General features: G+C 37.5%; 1 protein-coding gene and 1 long non-coding RNA gene across 3 annotated transcripts; one reads left to right on the top strand and one right to left on the bottom strand.

The window, feature by feature from the left end:
- Positions 1–5,783: 5,783 nt before the first annotated feature.
- otx2b (orthodenticle homeobox 2b) lies at positions 5,784–10,741 on the bottom strand. 2 transcript variants are annotated; one of them, XM_059519351.1, is made up of 4 exons: positions 10,650–10,741; positions 8,375–8,615; positions 7,647–7,798; positions 5,784–7,480 (listed from the first exon to the last, which is right to left on the bottom strand). In XM_059519351.1, exons 2-4 carry the CDS (start codon positions 8,469–8,471, stop codon positions 6,860–6,862), a joined length of 870 nt encoding a protein of 289 aa, XP_059375334.1. In that variant the 5' UTR covers positions 8,472–8,615; positions 10,650–10,741; the 3' UTR covers positions 5,784–6,859. The 2 variants fall into 2 exon arrangements, with proteins under 2 accessions (XP_059375334.1, XP_059375333.1); XM_059519350.1 differs by having other exon boundaries at positions 10,467–10,736.
- Positions 10,742–10,967: 226 nt separating this feature from the next.
- LOC132112120 (uncharacterized) lies at positions 10,968–13,981 on the top strand. The gene is made up of 3 exons (XR_009424897.1): positions 10,968–11,614; positions 12,283–12,422; positions 13,504–13,981. It is a non-coding gene; the product is annotated as an uncharacterized LOC132112120 (long non-coding RNA).
- The last annotated feature ends 1,418 nt before the right edge of the window (positions 13,982–15,399 follow it).

The raw sequence follows: 15,399 nt of genomic DNA, 5'->3' as shown, positions 1-15,399 counted from the left end.
ATAGGCTAGATGTTGGGGAGCTGTGCCATCCAGCATAATCCACAACTTTAGTCTCATGGGGGCCTAAATGGACTCTGAATGCAGATCTTGGGTGTGCATTAGCTAATTAGGTATTAACTTGACCAGTAGACGCTGCTGTGACACAGAGTTTCAGCACAGCATATGTTGAGACATAATCAGCTTATACATTTTAGTTTTAGTTCTTTCTCGTCTGCCATTCCAAATGGCCAAATATTGCTCTGTTTAATCTGGCTTGTTCACTTACATTGTGGTAGTAGTTAATACCAGGATCAAAGGCCATACAGGAGACCAAGGCTTGGAATGACAACGGCTGAGGTTCTAGCCACTGAGCTCAGATTGTAGATTAACACAATTTCTGTATGCTGTTTCCACCCTCTTCATTTTTTCGACTGAGCAGAAAAATCATAATTGATTGGAATTTAAAGGAAAGAGGAAGGAAGCCAGGGAAATATTCTGTTCTGTGTGTGTGCAGGGTCTGCACATTACCAGAGATCCAGACTTGTCAGGCTGTTAGTACTATTATCAGTTTCAGATCTCCACAAATCCACAGATTTATGTGAGAAATTAAAATCACATGCTTTTTGGTGCTCTTAAACCAATCCCTTTAGTCTTCATTTTTAAAATATCTAAATCTGTTATTACTGGCGCGAAACCCTTTTAATTTAATCTTTGACAAGATTATCAGATTCATTGATGATGTCACAAACTTAAATAAATAGTGTAAAAAGCACAGAGTAAGCTTAAACTGGATGAGCAGGACAGAATAGATAACCCGCTGCTCTATTGATTAGCCTGGCCTGATTATTATATTATCATCATTATTATCAAAGTAAGTGATTCAGTGTAGATATTAGCGATCTAAACAGCCTTTAACTGAAAGCTAAAAAAGGGAAAAGCTTTATTTCTTTTTTTTACATTTTATTTATTGCATGGTTAATAGTCTACAGTAAATCAATCACTTTAATGGCCAATAAATAAACAAGCTTTTATGCACATACAATGCATAATTATAATATGTCTGTCATAGAGTATGTGTATACACAGTGGTGTTTGGTGTGGTAACACAGCTAGATATCCGAGGTGCATTGCGGGACAGACACGGAAGAAGCGTCGAGGGACCAGTAAACTTCTGTGACTGTCTCTTGCCATCCCAAGCGCCAAGGCAACCTGTGCGCATAAGAAGCCTCTGGCTCGTGAATGGTTAAAGGAAGCCCATTGTTTAGCCTAACATCGACCAACGCGGGGTGCGGATTAAAACGGCGTCTGCCCGTCCCATATGTTACTCCAGGACTGCGTTGCCCGTAATTAAAAAAGAAAGATGCGCCCTGCAGGAATGGAGGCCCTTGGTTTTGCTCATGTACGTCAAGGCGTCTGATCTTTCAGTGACTTGTGCACTATTAAAACAACACCAAATTCGAAGTTACAACCCCTGGGAGCGTCCTGCTGTGTGGCAGAGCATGCCTGTACACATGAAACAGACTGCATTGTTAAAAGTAGGTAGCATGTAGGCCTACGCAGGAGTTGTGGGCTTCCTTCACGCCGTGTTTATCGGTAAATATCGGAGTCGCTCCAAACATCACGGAAGAAACTGGTTTAGAACCCTATAGGCTACTGTAACCAGGCTGTAAACAACTTTGCCTCCTAATATTTACTCGGACTTCTTTCAGAGACCGAATAAATATTTCAGCACAGAAATTTGAAATAGGCATAGACCATGTTTCCAAAAGCACTAAGTAGAATTGTCATGCCTGGCTCTATGGCACGTTTTAAGATAAGCTTATCTAAGAGCACGTAACTTGTGTAAATTAAAGCCACCTTTATACGAGTACATTAACGGTACTTTCTTTTTTTTTTCTTTTTTTTTACAGTTAATCTTAGAAAAAAATGATATTTCATAAATAATGGGTTGTAGTTGTTATGGTTGCAAAGCCATACACTGTCGAAGAATAAAAAGATATTGGTAAAAATCGCATTTAAAACGACCCACAATCTGCGCATCATGTGATACGCATAATTTACTATTAGATAACATATGCTTACAGAATACAATGCTAACTTATGTAAGCCTACTTTTTTAGCATAAGTCACTAATTGGAATGAACAGAAGATATAATATCAGCGAAGATTTTGCAAGAAGACTTATTTTAGGAAATGAAATAAACTGTGGTAATCTCTTCGTCCTGGCAAAGGCCTATATATATATATATATATATATATATATATATATTTATTTAGCCTAATTAAATTCAGAAATGTTCAATAAATTCCAACTTCCTGACAAGTTGACGTGCATTTCCATGTTTGGCAGTATTTTCACGCTATTTTTTTTTTTTTTTTTTTGGGAAACGAACTCTTGAACATGGCAAGAGTCTCTGCCTTAATTCAGCGTCTGGTGAATAAATAATTATATATAAATTATAGAAACCAGGTTCATATTTTATTTACTTGATACACTAATCGTGTAATATTATACAATTATTATCGATAATACTCAGTCAAAATAATATCATCCATGCGTTTCCCCCTCAGCATTGTTTTAATTTATGTACATCTACAATATATAGGGGCTAATGAATTTATATCTGATTTTTGTACAGTTGAAAGCCGTGTGCGGCACAGAAATATGACAGCATACATGATGACATATGTATAGAGCATCAGCTAAGATGGTGAGTTATTTACAGTGATAAATCAGGAATCCAGAAAGAGCACTGCATCTGTTTTCACCTGTTGAAGATATTTCTGTAGGGTCCCAATTTGTGATTGACCCCCCCTAAGTGTTGGGGGTAGGTGGAAATGGCGTAAAGTTTCGCGTAACAGTGGCTCAAAATTCATTGAACTGTCGTTGCAGCTGGCACGTCTGCCCGCCACAATGGCAGTAACTGTCGTAATTGACCTACTTAGCCCAAGTATTTTCTCACTTCAGGCTTACAGACATGACGGTTGGATGGGCGATGAAAATTATAATGTGGATTATTGCGATAAAGCAAGCCCATATCGTTGTAAGAGTGTGGTTAAATTAGTGTGATGTGATCATTCACCTCCAGCTAAATTGTAATAGATGAAAGGGATTAAACAAACAATGGTATGATTTATGTGAGTTCAAGTATTTTAGGATGAAAATATATAATTGTATAGCGATGCAAAGCTACAATACTGGATTTATTTTTATCTGGTTATCGCCCATTTTCTTATTTTTTTATATAGTTCATAAATAAAGTAATTCCAAACATTATCAACTTATATAATGTGATCACTTTATCAGGGGTTTAAATGTAAAGTATTATTTTCCAGTTGCACTCTTTTTTTTCTCAACAGCTTTTTTTTTTAAGTTGCTCAATTCATGTGTTGAATATTTTGCTTTGTTTTGTGAATTGTATATATCGCGCTGAAATATTATTTCGTATAATATTTAATAATTAACGTAGTTTTATTCGTATTGTGCGTCGGTTTACTTGGCCAATAACATCTTAATCTTCTAACAAACAAAGCGGTTTGATTTTAGGCAATAGCTCTAGAGACAGAAGATGATTCAGATATTTTATAAGTTGTTATAAAAAAAATCCTGTTCTTGGAGCGTCTTGTACTGTGCATCTTCAAACAAAACAGGCGACACGTGTTAAAAAATATACTGTAGGGTATTTCGAGGTCTGGTCAATGTCATTTTAGAAGTCAAAATCATCCGTTTTTCTTTCTTTTTTCTTTTTTCTTGATGTTATCCATAACATCAGTCGTTCCTTCGTGGTCCAGAGAGAGAGAAAAAAATGACCATGGCCTCTAATCGTTAGGTGTAAAAACGAAGAAAATCGATGTAAATAAAAATTTTCATTTACACGAGGTTCTAAAGTTAGAATGAAAATGGAGCTGCTTCAAAAAAAAAAAAAAAAAAGGTTATAGTTCAAATTTGAATTTTCACATTTGAATAATGAATTAATAAACAGTGATCTATAAAAATACTTTCAACTGTGTTTGTAAAACAATTTAGTTTAGTTTATTAAGACATTCAGTCTAAAGTCAGGCAACGTTATTTCCATTTTTACGCGTAGTTTTATTTAGTTATTGCTAAGTGTTATTCTTGAGGTTTGTTTTCGTCTTCGCTGTAGTGCTTATTTAACTTGTCTGACATATCACATATTAATACAGTGTTGTGTGTAACGCATCGACTGCATATACTGTACATTTGTGTTTGTTTTTCTTTATTGCACTGTTTGACAGTATGAGAAGCTATTTAAGAAAAAGTATCTCTGACAATGAATTCTGGGCAAATTTCGAACATTCAGCATTAATTAAGCTACATTTCGTTCCAAATTCATTTGAAAATGGTTTAATATTGCTATGAATGTTTCGATCATTTCGCACCATTCTTTTAATTGTCTTTAGTGATGTGAATGAAAAGGAGATTATTTGCCAATGTCAAGGACGATAATTGAATGTTCCACTGCTCGCAATTAGGATGGAATAATTCAAAGATTCGATTCTGACTCCATGCCTCCAAGTGAACTAGTGTAATTATGAGATGTCGCTCAAGTCAGGCCCTTACAATAGAATTATTCCAAGACCCGACTTTAGAGTCTTCAGTCCGCTACCCCTCCTTTACCGAGGGGACTCTTTGAGAAAGTTTTCTATTCAGCCACAGAGGTCTCCGGGGTGTTAGCTATGTCCTCATCCGTTAAAATCAAATTTGGAATTAAAGTATTGAATTTGTTCTTTATTGTATCCCCTTTAAATCAATATTTTTTTAGTAGGCTACTATTGTATGTTCATTTTTAATGTAATTGTTTTTTTCTGAATTCGTGTCATGAGTACACAGTAGCCTATTATTTTAACGTTTGTATAATTGTTACGACAGGAACACACACTCACACACACACACACACACACACACACACACACACAAGCTACACTTTTCTATTGTGAAATACCACCCGTTGTTGCAAATTGCAATACAGAGCAAAATGGTGCGGTTCTGCATTCAGAAAAGGCGGTCTTTAAAGTAGGCTTTGAGTTAGGTTTGAATTGCCTTCTGCCCTAAAGAAACCCCGCCAGTGAAATATTGGGATTAGCTGGTCTTTGAGGCGCGGATTAGCGCGACTTTCCCAAACCGCGCATTCCTGGTGCCGTGTCTCTTAAAACGAAAGGGCCGGAAACCCGGCGGGGAAAATGAGAAATAATTAAAATGTGCTCATGCCTTGCAGTTCCAAAGATACATTTACTTTGTCCCGATGTTTAATAGCCAAATTACAGGACTCATACAAGCCAGTGCTTTTCAAGTTTAACCTTTAATTTAAGATTCTGAGTGGGCCTACACTTTATCAAAGCATGACCCTTTATAAACCACTTGTTGACGCATATTTTATTAGAAAATGATTGGATCACAACGTGGACAATTTCTTGTGAATCAGTCAACCAGGAGAATGCTGTTAATATTTAATGTGGATATGCACGGGGTTTCCTGTTTTCATTCATCCAAAGGAAACGGACACTGTTTCATTTTTAAATTGGGATGAAATTAATAAATGAAATGATTCACATTTAGAGCGCCTTTAAACTATTAAAATCAAGCTGATAAATAAACTGTTTAAACGTAGGCTACACTTCATTTGCATCATTGTCGCACAAGATGATTGATTAAAAATTTGTGGTTCGGATGTCTTTTTTCTTTCTTCTCATAAATCGGGCCTCTCCGTCCTAATCACCTTTTTATTAGCTTCTGCATTTCAGTCTATTGTAGCAAACCTATTAAAACACAAGCACACACATAATTCTTAATAAATTTTAATAATTCGTCCAGACTTTATAACTTTAAATATGGTGTCACATTTGAAATTGTTTATTCATATTTCTGTGGCGAGACCACATTACCACTCCATACAAGTTTAAGATCCAGGTGGGTGGTTCTATCAGTTATGTCCAATCGAGATCAATGAACGGGGACAGACAGTTCCTCTCTTACACATTATCTCGAGTCCCTGTTTTTTCGAGATCGTTTGTCTCTTGAAAGTAATCCAATAGTAATCATGTGACTAGTATTATTTACCGTCGTGTTTCCTTAAAGAAAAAAAAGTTTAAAATCTATTAAAATCACAGCCGAGTCTTCGCAGATGCGACGGAGCTCACAAATTGCATACAGTTACAACAGATCACAGTTTCGAAGGCTAGCACAGATAAAAAATAAAAAAACACAAATGTACCATTTATATAAGACACACATTGATTGTCTTTTAAAAACTACATATTGATTCCTTATAAACACATTTTCTTAAATAAAGTAGTGCATCCAGTTCGCCATGGGGGCGTTCAGCACACACACACACACACAGATACACACACACTCGCACACATCCTCTCTATCATCCTCCTGATGGAAGTGTCTCTCGTCTTGCCAACACTGAAATAGGTCGGCGTGCTGTAAGAGGCTTAGAGAAAGCCTGCCCATTCCAAGCACTTAACCAAAAGATTGGCTCCTTTTGCCATGTAGTTTTTTCCCTCCTCTTTTCTTGAGTAAGGATTTGTTCCGTGGCTTTGACCTAACTTATTACAAATTCACTTTGATTCCGTGTACCTTAAACAACAGGTTGTGGTCAGATGGCCTATGTTTATACGCGTTCACGACCCTTCAACTACTACTTTGCAGGCCACAAGGGGTGCATGTAGCTCAAATAGATATTTCGTCAAAGACGGACTTCAAAAGCGCTGTCGGGCACATTGCAACCCATCCATCTCGGAGAGTTCGCGTGTAACAGAACACTTCTGTTTTTGGAAGGATGGCAGGTCTACAAGGTTTATTTTATGGTCTTTTAGTGTGTTGATTGGACAGAATGGCAGACTTTTGTTAGTTTCACAACACCTGGAATTTCCAGGAGGAAGTCTGATCTTTGTAATCCAAGCAGTCAGCATTGAAGTTCAGTTTCCACGAGGACGCTTGGTCCTTATAATCCAAGCAATCCGCGGCGGAGTTGAAGCCGAGCCCCGAGGCACCGTAACCTTGCGTGGGGAGGGACGCGGGAGACTGGTTCAGGTGACTGGTGACAGCGTTGCTGCTCATGGGGCTCAAAGTGGATCCTGGCCCGGTCAGCTGATGGTGCATGGGCGTCAAGTAAGAGCCGCAGTCCATGCCCCCAAAGTAGGATGTGGAACCAGCGTAGCCCTGGCTGTATCCAGACGCTTGAGTATAGGTCATGGGGTAGGACCGCTGCATGCAGGAGGAGGAGGTAGAGAGTGGGTCTGACAGCGGGGAGATGGAGGCCGGGCTCCAAATGGACACCGGCGCGGTTGTGGTGGAGATGGCCGGGACTGAAGTGCTGGAGGGCGGGGTGAACTGGCCACTCGCCCCGCTCTCAGAACTGGCCTCCCGCGCTGGAGAACTCTTCTTTTTGGCAGGTCGCACCTTGTTCTGGCCTCCGTTTTGTTGTTGTTGCTGCTGCTGGCGACACTTTGCCCTTCGGTTTTTGAACCAAACCTGACGTCGTAAAAACAGGGTTTATTAATATTTTCGGCATGAACCAGCATTAATCTTTGCGCAAAATAAGGAACGACATAAAGATAGTGCGCCTCTCAGTTTATAAAGATTTATATGGTTTTTCAGATGTTTTATTTTGAAAACTCTTGCATGACTTGATACGTACCTGTACACGGGACTCCGGTAAGTTGATTTTCAAGGCCACCTCCTCTCGCATGAAAATATCCGGGTAGCGCGTTTTCGCGAATAATGCCTCCAGCACATCTAATTGCGCTCTAGTAAATGTTGTCCTTTCCCGCCTCTGCTTTCGAGGAGTCGCTGTTTTAAATAAACAAATGTATCACATGGTTGTCCATCCGAAAACTTTTCATGCTTAGATTTTAAAAGCGGGTTATACATATTAATAAATGAAACATTAATATAAAATATTAATATAAATAAAATGATAAGCGTAAATACATTAATAAAGCCTTTTATAAAACATATCATATAATAACTTTTTCCCTTTTGATGTAGTATCATTAGTGAAATAAAAACAACATAGTTCCTATTAAATATATCAGAATAATATATAGGCCTACATTTTTTTTAATTCTCCAACAACTTTTTTTTAAAACCTCACAACTTATTATTGTATTGTGTGAGATTGGATTTCAAAAAACAGAATGGTTCAAAATTTATTACTGCTTCATAACTGGAGTGGAAGTGTAATTATAAGACTAGAAAGCATTTTAAACCAGCCAGGCCTACTATTTAAATTAAAACACATGCGAGCAAAAGTGTAACTAACCTACATAGTACTGAATGCATAAAGGACAACTCATTATATCCCTGTGTGCATTCATTCCAATCATATATTACATAAAATGATTAAATCGAGGGTCTGTTTCTCACCTGGGTATCCCACGGAAGGATGCAGAAGGTCCATGCCGGAGGTAGTTAAACTTAACCCGTTGACCGTGTAAGGTGGTTGCTTGAGATACGACATCATGCTAAAGATGGTTGTGGGGGGTTAAAGTTGGAGAAAACTCGGAAGGCTGAACACCGGCCCTTTCAGTCTCTTTTTCTTTTCCTTATCTGTATCTCTGCTTCTAGCTTGTTAACGTCTTCAGCGGTGGAGGTGAAACCAAAAACCCTGTTTTCAAAAACAACAAAGATAAATGGAGACGTTCACTTAATTGCGTCAGCGGAGCTTGTTGTTGTTTCAACATCTGTCATAAGATAGAGACTGGGTTCCTCTAGCTGCGATGACTTATAGGAGAATAAAGCATGTCCACACCGTGACTTGCTCTTAAAGCCGCTCCAGACCTCCAGCTGTCCTCTTGAGATGAACGAAGCTCATCCTGACAAACGCCCCCGTCCCTCCCCTTCCTCCCCTCTCCCCACCATCCCCTAAAAGTAACATCTATTAATTGCAACAAGTCTTCACAAAGACAAAACTCAGTCGTTCAAATGTGCACACAAGCCCGAAACACAATTTGCATAGGAACCCGGCTAATTGTCTCCGGCACAAGAGCACTGATTGGGAGCTATTGGTGGAAACAAAGACCACTGTTAGCTTGATAACTAATGCTAATAACAAAAGCTCCATTTGCGAGGGACAAAAGTAACCACCTCCTTTCCCCACTCATATCATTCAGAAGAGTAGCTATAAACTTATAATTACGTGCTTTAGTATTTTACAGAAATGACATCCGTTATTTCTATTCTGAAAAGAGCAACTTTAATCTTTAGATGTTCCATTAAACATTTTGTCACTTTAGATTGCTGACATAGTGTCATTAGTTAATTTGATTAGTTTAGATATTAGCATTTTAAAATAATTGACTGAAACGTGTAGATTAGGCTATTAGCTAGGCTAAAAAGTTTATTATTATAGGCTATGCGTCAACAAGCAAAACTCTATTAACCAAGGTTCAGCATCATCCAAAACCCAATCCTGTCTTAATAAATGACGACATTATTAAACAAAAAAATCCAGCCTTATGTAGAAAAAACGAAGGGTTTTTTCTTTCTTTTTTTTTTATTCCAACGGTTTCGTCCCACAATCTGTCACTTAAAACAGTCCTCGTCTACCAGTTGCGCAGCCGCTCAATAGTAATTACCTCATCCAAAATTAATTATGATAAATGTTGTTGTTGATAAATTAACGAGATAATCCGTGTGGCACGCGCACCCCTAATTATTGGACGCTACCTCTTCAGCTGAACGTTTGGCCTCATTGATTCTGTGCATGAGTAGCTACAATAAAAACCTCACGCGTGCGCGCTCGCACACACACACTCACACACACACACACACACACACACACACACACACACACACACACACACACACACACACACACACACTTTCAAAGCAGCGGTGTCTCTGACGTGATACAGAACAAACTATTGAAATTAAAAAAATAAGTACTAGTTCAAGAAAGGGGGGAATATGTCAAGCGGTAAGCAACGACAAAATATAAAATGCATGTTATGTAGGCTACTACTTGTTTATTTGTATTCATATTCTCATCAGCAATAAGAGCAGTGTGCAGAAATATTTCGCTGGTTGTTCGCTCATTATTTATCAATTTGCACCCAAACGATTAAAATGAGCGAGAAAACCAATCAGTTAGTATTAGCCATATTTAAATTAAAATGTAAAAAAAAAAAAGTGAAACGGTGTACTACCACAAGTCAAGTGTGTCTCAGTAAATGTCGTTTATATATATATATATATATATATATATATATATATATATATATATATATATATATATATATATATAAAACCTAGCATAAACATAGGCTTTAGGTTAATTGTCTGACGTTCTCAAAATACAATAATCAAGAGAACGTTTGAGACATAAAAAGATGATTAATTTATATTACACACTAACGACTACTATTACTACTACTCCTAATAAAAATAATAGCATTGTTGGCAAAATATTAATGCAGAAAAATATATTGCACACGACTACATAAGGCGGGCTACTTACTGAATAACTGGATTCACTTCGAAGTCCGTTAAAGTTTTATGTCCAATAGCGAATATAGTACGTCTGAATGGTTACAAAAATATTGAATACATCAAGATAAAATCCTTTTCATCAAACCGTGAAGCAAATGAGTTATGATGAAGCCTGGATGGATAAAATGGTTCGAGAGATTAAAGCACATACGGTTATGATTCGCTGCTCTTCTGGGTTGAAGTTGCTGGAGTCTGATTTGTACAGCACGCTGGCCAATGAAGAGCTCAGGACTGGAGTCTGGTTCTCTCGAGGGCCTTTTGCAGGGAAACAAATGTCGACAGCTACTTTTTGATGCAAACTCTCCAGCCAATGAGAGCGAGGCCCTAGCGGAGCACATTCTCATCTCTGAGAGTCAACGGAATGTTTTTTATGTTATAAAATTAAAACATAGTGTTATGAATAAAGTGGAAAGGTTTTAGGTTTTACACTCCTATCTTAAAAACAACGCTGTTATATATTTGCATGAATGATCTGTTTTTTTTTTGTTTTACTGCGGTGGCCCTCAGTGAGCCTGCGTTAGTTTGTATCTTAACCACTTCAAAAAGTTGCAAAGGAAACAATAGTTTAATTTATATAGCCTAATCTCGAGCATGATTATTAATAACGTGTGAAAACAGCAATCTCCGTTTTTATTATTCTTATAACAGCAAGGTTAAAGCGCGAGAAAACAAATGTTGAACACGGACGCTTGAATCCACGCAGACCTCTTGCATGTGTGTTGCGTAGCTGGAGGGATTTACGGGGACTTAATTCCTTAAAACTGTCCTCTCGTCCACATGACGCTCAAACTGCAAGTGCTCAAGCTGATATATCCAAATGTATCAAGAGATGAGTGCGTCGTATTGCCATGGGGCTAGATTATGGCCTTTTATAAGGCATGTAGAAAACACGTGGAACCAGTGCGGGGAAGCGCAACGAGGAGGTGAATTGTGCACCTTTAAAAATTTTAAAAACAACATGTTGCCAATATCCACTTCGAGACTTGTCTTTCGGGATTCATCTGTGTGGGAGGAAAGCCGACTGTATCATAACAGCTTAAGTCTACACATTTTGAGATATCTTGAGAAGAGGAGAAGCTGACGGATGACTCGAGATGCACGGACAAATAAACAACGGTGAGCAATATATTAACTAAGAGCATTGTTATTTGGCGCAAGTTTATTTTTGTTTAATTGAATCCAGCACAGATATGTTTAAATGGAATGCAACGTTTTCTAAATAAAATAATATATGAATATTTCCTGCCTATTACAGCTACTAGTTGTTGTTTTTATTTGTCATCATCATGATTACCTTATTATGGCAAACTAGAATTTCCAATCCAAAACTGATCAGTACGTTCTAACCTTAATCTGTTTAAACATAACATTGTAATATTTTGATAAATATTACTGAAGCATAACTATAACAAATGTTGGCGCATTATTATTATTATTATTATTAAGATTTATATTTTCCTGTTTTCTACACTGCTAATAAATTATATAAACAACAACAACTAGAGTAATAATAATAATGATAATAATTATAATTTGACGTCATGATGGCTGGATTCTATCAATTCTATTCCTTTTGCAGTACTTGCATTTGATGGTGCCGTTTTGAGAACGTAAACGCAAAGCTAATTTAAAAACATGACTAATAAAAAGTTTATATTGTTTCGATCCAGTTAGAATCCACCTATCTAAAAAATAGTCTAGGCCTATAACAGGTTTTTTATGTTGTGTTACAGATCTAAGAAAGGCTTCCCATTAATCAAGTGTGATCTTTCTTTGGGTTACAGATGCAGAAAACAACAACAACAACAACAACAACAACAACAACAACAAAACTTTTACACTTCCAGACCGGATGGATAAAGCTTCAGCTCTGCACCTGCTATTGTGGAATGCTCTGGAGATGATGACAGCCACGATTATCCTGGTGATTTACTTTTTAATGTTTCCCCACATCCACCTGCCACGCACTGTTTTGGAAATCCATAAACAATGTCTTTCACTGCAAGCGCTTTTGGAATTTTTGTGTTCGAATGATTGGGAATTAAACATTAATCTTTCAAAGCAAAGTGCCATTTCTCCTCTGAACACATTCGCCCGAGCCCATGTATCACATTTAGGAGAAAACTGCAGGTCGCTGCATGTCAAAGACGAACATAATGATTAATGTGCTTGTAGGACTGCGAGAACATCTAAATAAGCAATATACAAAACATGGACATATGATGAAGTTTTGCAGTTCTTCATTTAAGATTTGAATCTGATAGTGTATTAAAGCACTTGAAAAGTTCATATCTGCAGATTTTTTTAGACGGTAGAATACGGGAGCGTGTGTTTCACATTTTATTAACGCGCTGGGTAATTTCTTTAGTAACACGCAAGCCACAGCTATGATGATTTCACCCAGCATCATTCATTCCGCGTGCCTTTATCACTGGGATCTCGCCCAGCTTCGCCTCTCGCTGTTCAAACTGCTAAATTATTTATCTAATTCTAAACGCCCCGCGTCCGGAGGGAACTCTCATCTTTAAAGGAATTGTGGATTGTCAAAGTGAAAATGCGTGTTCGCGCCTTGTGGCCACAACAGCGCAATCCCACTAAATTACACCCTTCCTTTAATCTCCACGTTGGTTCAATGGCGAGTTGCAATATTAATCCTTTATTTGGATTTTAAATCTGATCATGTAACAATGTCTATTAATTTATCACTTTCATGTTTTTTTTTTTTCGTTTTTTTTTATGACTGAACATACAATTTACAATTATCCCATTAAAACAGACAAAGAAAAAGGCAGTCTACAACAACAATAATTAAATAAATACTATTTAAATTATATAAAATATAATGGCTGTTATTTTATTATTTATAACAACGATCCATCATTATTATTATGATTATTATTATTACTTCTACTACTATACACAAACATAAATAAAAAATTAAGAGTATTTATGAGTCTGCCTGAAAACCATTAAAATAATAATCTCTCTTTCTGTCTCCCCTGCAGATCCAGAGGTTTTGCAAGCACTGGTGGACAAAAGCAAAGTGGATGTTATGTAAATGTTTGGAGGAGCTCAGTAGAATCAGTTTCTTCACAGTTTTATTAAACAACTGAAGATTGGAACTTTTTGTTTTCCAATGTTGCAGTTACTCTGAAAGTGTTTGATTGATAAAAAAGGACTTTGTTGATAGCCTACATTTAAATGAATGATTGACTTGACTGTATCCTCCGGTATTACATAGGCTAGGCCTATATTGTGATCTTTGTTTTCCTTTCTAAGGTTCTAAATTTAGAGATCCGACAAGGCTGAATGGACATAATTTATCATGATACATTACAAATGAACTTGCTTTAAAATTTCCCTAAATGTTTATCTGATTTGACATAATTATGACAGTGTTTAAAAGCGATAACAGAGTCATTTTTGATGAGAGGAATGCATATTTGCACAACGTAATAACTATGAATAAAAGAGCTTGTTTGATCTTTATTGACATTCATAATTTCCCGCGAGCCACATCTTCGCGCAAGGTACAGGAAACTTAAAAGGGGTTAAATGTTAGGCGTCACGGTCCGAGAAAATAAGGATGTCAGAATGGAAGGGTGGGGGAAACGGCCAATGATTGCACAGTATACATTACAGCAATCTACATATAGAAACAGACTGGGGATAAAGAGAAAGAGAAAGACACGAGAAGAGAAGAGAAGAGAGAGAGAAAACATTAGCTACAATTCCTTAGTGCAGTTACTCAAACGGCAACTATACTGAGTGTTTAAATGTGTTTACAGTATTTTCCATAAAATACACACATTTTTTACACAGTTTTTTATGTTTGTTGTACATAAACGCACTTTATAACCTCCAGAAAAAGCCACGAAATCAAGACAGAATTCTGTGCATATGCATGATGCATTTAGTATCATCTGAAAATATTTAACGGTTATTAATGACTACTGTAATTGTTTGTCTGCTGTTTACACGGGGGCCAAGCGGTAAACAAATGGATTCAATTAAACCGATTCTTCCCTTCAAGTCATCAATATGAGGCAAAGTAAGCCCTCCACCATACTGACAAGGACAAACAAGTGCACACAAGGGGACACTAAACGTTCTTTCAGTTATGCATAAACATGCTTTCTGTCTATGCTCTTGCTCTCTCGCTTCTCTCTCTCTCTCTCTCTCTCTCTCTCTCTCTCTCTCTCTCTCACACACACACACACACACACACACACACACACACACACACACACACACACACACACACACACACACACACACACACACACACACACACACACACACACACTACAAAAGGCCCTCAAGGTGAACCTGGTGAAAGATCTACAAACTCAGATCTTCAAAGAACTTGCAGTGCAATTGTGTCAAATTCACTTTTCCAAAGGAATAATGATAACACACAATGTCTTTATTATACAGATCTAGTTGAGAAAAGCAAAAATTGCATGAGGTACACGGTGGAACCTGCCCTGCAGTGTGGGCTTCACTTCTCTCGCCTCTCTCAGAGTTCAAAGGCACAGGAACAGAGATGGTTGGATTTATTCAGGCATTATGTGCTAAATGCTTGGAAGTCTTTCTTGTAGTCTGCAAGGCCCTAAGATCACATTTAGGAAATGTTCTATTGCAAGTCTGGCTGTGAAATCCCCATAAAAAATTCACCAAACAGGAACAAGTAACGGCTATTTATGATTGTGACCCTCTTTTCCTTTCTGTCTTGCCTTCCAGGTAAAGGTGTGTCTGTTTATGCATCACTTTTAGACTCACGGTGTTACAAACATGAGTAACATGGACATGAAAGAACGTTCTTCTAACGTTGTTTCCGATCCCCCTGATTTTCTCTGTATATTACACAAACAGTGGAAACATGTTTTCAGAATTTTCAT

This window comes from Carassius carassius, chromosome 31 (genome assembly GCF_963082965.1).
Source record: "Carassius carassius chromosome 31, fCarCar2.1, whole genome shotgun sequence".
NCBI classification, from domain to species: domain Eukaryota; kingdom Metazoa; phylum Chordata; class Actinopteri; order Cypriniformes; family Cyprinidae; genus Carassius; species Carassius carassius.
Note: the sequence above shows the minus strand (reverse complement) of the source record. Positions and strands in the feature narration are given on the sequence as shown.